At 53.7% G+C, this 4,109-nt stretch overlaps 1 protein-coding gene across 1 annotated transcript; it reads left to right on the top strand.

The window, feature by feature from the left end:
* Positions 1 to 1,511: 1,511 nt before the first annotated feature.
* LOC139433386 (uncharacterized) lies at positions 1,512 to 3,428 on the top strand. The gene is made up of 3 exons (XM_071202369.1): positions 1,512 to 1,872; positions 1,954 to 2,594; positions 2,681 to 3,428. The coding sequence occupies exons 2-3, from the start codon at positions 2,502 to 2,504 to the stop codon at positions 3,377 to 3,379; spliced, it is 792 nt and encodes a 263-aa protein (XP_071058470.1). The 5' UTR covers positions 1,512 to 1,872; positions 1,954 to 2,501; the 3' UTR covers positions 3,380 to 3,428.
* The last annotated feature ends 681 nt before the right edge of the window (positions 3,429 to 4,109 follow it).

The following is a 4,109-nucleotide window of genomic DNA, read 5'->3' on the forward strand; positions in this document are numbered from 1 at the left end:
GCCTTTTGGAACACTATTTTCGGATACACTTTATCCATTTTCACCCTTTTCTCTGGTTCTTCCAAAAGTTGACTTAAACTTGTTCCCACCCTGGAGAAAGGTATGGGGAGTTGTCAGGGGACTCTACCCGCCTTATGGAACACTATTTTGGGGTACTTTTTTCCCATTTCACCCCTTTTTCTGGTTCTCTGGTTGTGGCGGCCTCGCACTGGCCGTCCACCCTCTGGGTACCTGACTCCCCTGCCTCCTCCGGGGGGCAGTTGAGAGGGGTTCAATGCCTCCCCGGAGGATACTGTTATCCCGGCAACCCGCCAGCAGATGAAAAGACCCACCCCTCCACCTCTCCACCTCTTCTGAGGGACGAGGGAACCGCGCGGGGGTCTGCTGGAGGCTACTGCCGGGTGCTCCGTCCTGCGCCTCACCGGTACCCTGACTCCAGCGCGGTGTGGCGGCCTCGCCCTGGCCGTCCACCCTCTGGGTACCTGACTCCCCTGCCTCCTCCGGGGGGCAGTTGAGAAGGGTTCAATGCCTCCCCGGAGGATACTGTTATCCCGGCAACCCGCCAGCAGATGAAAAGACCCACCCCTCCGCCTCTCCACCTCTTCTGAGGGATGAGGGAACCGCGCGGGGGTCTGCTGGAGGCTACTGCCGGGTGCTCCGTCCTGCGCCTCACCGGGACCCTGACTCCAGCGCGGTGTGGCGGCCTCGCCCTGGCCGTCCACCGTGCGCCCTCTGGGTCGTACCCGAAACTGTCGGGTATCCTTTGGGAGAATCAGACTCTGGAGGAACGTGAGGGGAGATTACAGGGATCTCTGCCCGCCTAACGAGTGCCTAAATGGGACACCGCACCATGATGCAAATGAAAACAAACACAGATTTGAAAATAAGCTGAGTGCGTCTTTCGTGAGTCTTTTCACGCTTCCTTCTTTTTTACCCACGATTCTGGTGACATTTTCCGGTACCGAAATGCTCAAGAATACAGGTCGGATGGCGGTCCGTTGTCCGATCTGCAATAGCTCCTACCGTGCCCTGAGCAAGCACCTACAGAGGAACCATGGTGTGCGTAACTTGGATGAAAGAAAAATTCTGCTGTTGTTGGCCAACGGACGGACCAACATTAGGCTCCATCCCTGTACCATTCTGGGATGCGAGTACCACGGCACAAGGCTGGATCGCCACTTGGCCAGAGACCATGTTGAGCTGGCCCGGGAGGAACTACATGTGGTTCAAAATCAAATGAAAATGACAGTGGCCAAGAAGGAGCTTTATGAACTCCGAATGACAAACCCCACAATAGAAATGATTACCGCTTGGGCTGTTGACACGGTGGCAGACGACGATATACTGTCACAACCTCCACCCTTGTCCCCGGTGAATGAATGTGACAACCCGGACTGCAAAGAATGGAGGCTGGAGGCTAACGCAGTGAGGGCTCAGCGGGACATATATGCTGCTGAGGTGAATCCCTGCGCTGCAAGTTGCAGCAGAGGATAAAGGACAAGCGACAGAGGATGGATCAGCGGGCCGGGGACATGCCCGCGTTCGATGGGGAGGAACGAGAGCGGGTCATTCTGAAGAAACGACCCCGACCAGAGTCGACACCAACGAGGCTGTCCAAGTCGAAAGGTCCCTCCTGCAGCAAGTCTCCCATTCCTGCCTGCAGCACGTCTCCCATTCCCGCCTGCAGCACGTCTCCCATTCCCGCCTGCAGCAAGTCCCCCACTGGCTCTTACACCCATTCACCCAGCTCCTCAGAGCCTGCATCCATCCATACCGAGGCCTCGTCAACCTCCCCTCCCATAAATTCCCCCTGGTTCCGGGGCAGGGGCCGGGGAAATATAATGCGGGACATAACATTCCCACGGATCATGGGTAAGTGTTTTGGCTATGTGACACATGCAGTTTCTGTAACACATCATGTGTTGTCATTAAAGTACTGTTTATATTTCACAGAGGAGTATCTGCAAGGATACCGGGAGCATTATGCAGGTATCGACCCACCAGTGAGGCTCCAGGAAAACACAGTCTCCAAACTAAGCAGAGTGAAGTTGTTCCTCAGTTTCATGGCACACGGTTCAATCGCCTGTCTGACTGGCTCTTTTTGAGGGATCTCAAGAGGATACGCGGGTGGTCCCGGAGCCTGATGAAGTCAAGCCTTCAGGTCACGACCTCCGACTTCTACATCAAGAATATATCACACTTTCTCAAGTACATGGCCGACACACCGTGCAAGGGGAGCAGGCTCAGCCAAACGGACATGATTTTAATCAAACGGGAAGTAGTTGCCATCCTGAAGTCCCTGAAGAGAAAAGTACTTATCCACCAGATGCAAGTGAAGCGTGACAAGATGGAAGGTCTGCCGAGCCACAACGACCTAATGACATGCTTGACTTCGACCACCACTCGCATCCCTCAGCTCCTGGATGTGATGGCCAGCAATCCGACTACCGCGACCCGGACACTGCTCTATGGGTATATGACTCTTCATTGGAGCTGCATTTATGGCCACCGTCCGGGGGGTCTACTCCAACATGACCAACGCCGAGGTCCGAAAGGCGGATACAACTGGCACTGCCTTCGGCTACCTGGTTCATGTGAGTGCTATTAATCAATGTATTTATTCTGGCAGTTATATGCATGATTGACATTGTATTGACACTCTCTATCTCTGTCATAACAGGTAAGTAACCACAAGACGGCCAACGCGTTCGGGGAGGCGCAGCTGTACCTCACCGTAGAAGAATTTGGATGGATGAAGAGGTGGCTGGAAATTAAGGGTACGCTGACCTGCACCCAGAGCCGTTACTTTCTGTACACAGAGGGGAAGAACCCGTTCAGGAAGCTTGCCTACTCCCTGAGGTTGGCATGGGCTGATGTGGGGCTCCGCAGTCCCATTAACTTCACCGACCTCCGCACAGTCCACGCCGATAATGCGAAGAGGTTTCAAGACAAAGGCAACCGCCAAAGAGTGAGTGATTTCATGTGTCACAACACTGCAACTGCGGACAAATTTTACGCGAATAATCCTTCTTTGAAGGAGGCTGCGGACATTCGGTTGCTCTTCACACAGTCACTTCAAGCAGCGGCGGCGGCATCGACAGCAGCAGCAGCAGCGGGAAATGAAGACACTTTTGCGGGTATTGACATCGACAGTGACAACTCTGGAGAGGAGCACAGCCCGGCTCCCTACCAAGACTCCCTACCAAGACATGTCCCGAAGAGGGACCAGTCACTGGCCGAACACAACCCCTCAGACATGGGTGAAGAGAGGGTGCCATACTCTGCCCCAACTTCACCCACTGTTGCCAGTGATCAACTTGTAAATATGCAGTGTGTTGTTGTAATCAGTCCCCTTGTAAATACGTTATATCCTGTTTGAATTTATTTATTACTGTCAATATTACTGTAAATAAAGTTTGTTAAAATTACTAAGTGTTCTGTTTTTAATCCCACTATGGGTTTTTCTTCTTTTAAGATCCCCAGGGGCACGATATTCTGGTTCTGGTGGTAGCATGTAGGTGTTTTAGTCCGAGTGAGGAGTGCTCAAGTGTGGGATGATTTGTAAGGTAGAAGAGGGTAAAAAAAGTTAAAGTGTGAACCTCCAGCAGGGCAGGTGGTGCTGTGAAGAAGGCCGACTATGGGTGCCGATGGGCGGACGGCAAAGCACCGCAAAGTAGACCCCCTTTAAGTGTAGCCAGGGGCACGAGCAAAATCCTCCATGGGAGGTTGGGTGCTGCTGCTGTGAAGAAGGCCGACTATGGGTGCCGATGGGCGGACGGCAAAGCACCGCAAAGTAGACCCCCTTTAAGTGTAGCCAGGGGCACGAGCAAAATCCTCCATGGAGGTTGGGTGCTGCTGCTGTGAGGAAGGCCGACTATGGGTGCTGATGGGCGGACGGTAAAGCACCGCAAAGTAGACCCCCTTTAAGTGTAGCCAGGGGCACGAGAAACATCCTCCATGGAGGTTGGGTGCTGCTGCTGTGAGGAAGGCCGACTATGGGTGCTGATGGGCGGACGGTAAAGCACCGCAATGTAGACCCCCTTTAAGTGTAGCCAGGGGCACGAGAAACATCCTCCATGGAGGTTGGGTGCTGCTGCTGCTGTGAGGAA

Source organism: Pseudochaenichthys georgianus, unplaced genomic scaffold (genome assembly GCF_902827115.2).
Source record: "Pseudochaenichthys georgianus unplaced genomic scaffold, fPseGeo1.2 scaffold_335_arrow_ctg1, whole genome shotgun sequence".
NCBI classification, from domain to species: Eukaryota; Metazoa; Chordata; class Actinopteri; order Perciformes; family Channichthyidae; genus Pseudochaenichthys; species Pseudochaenichthys georgianus.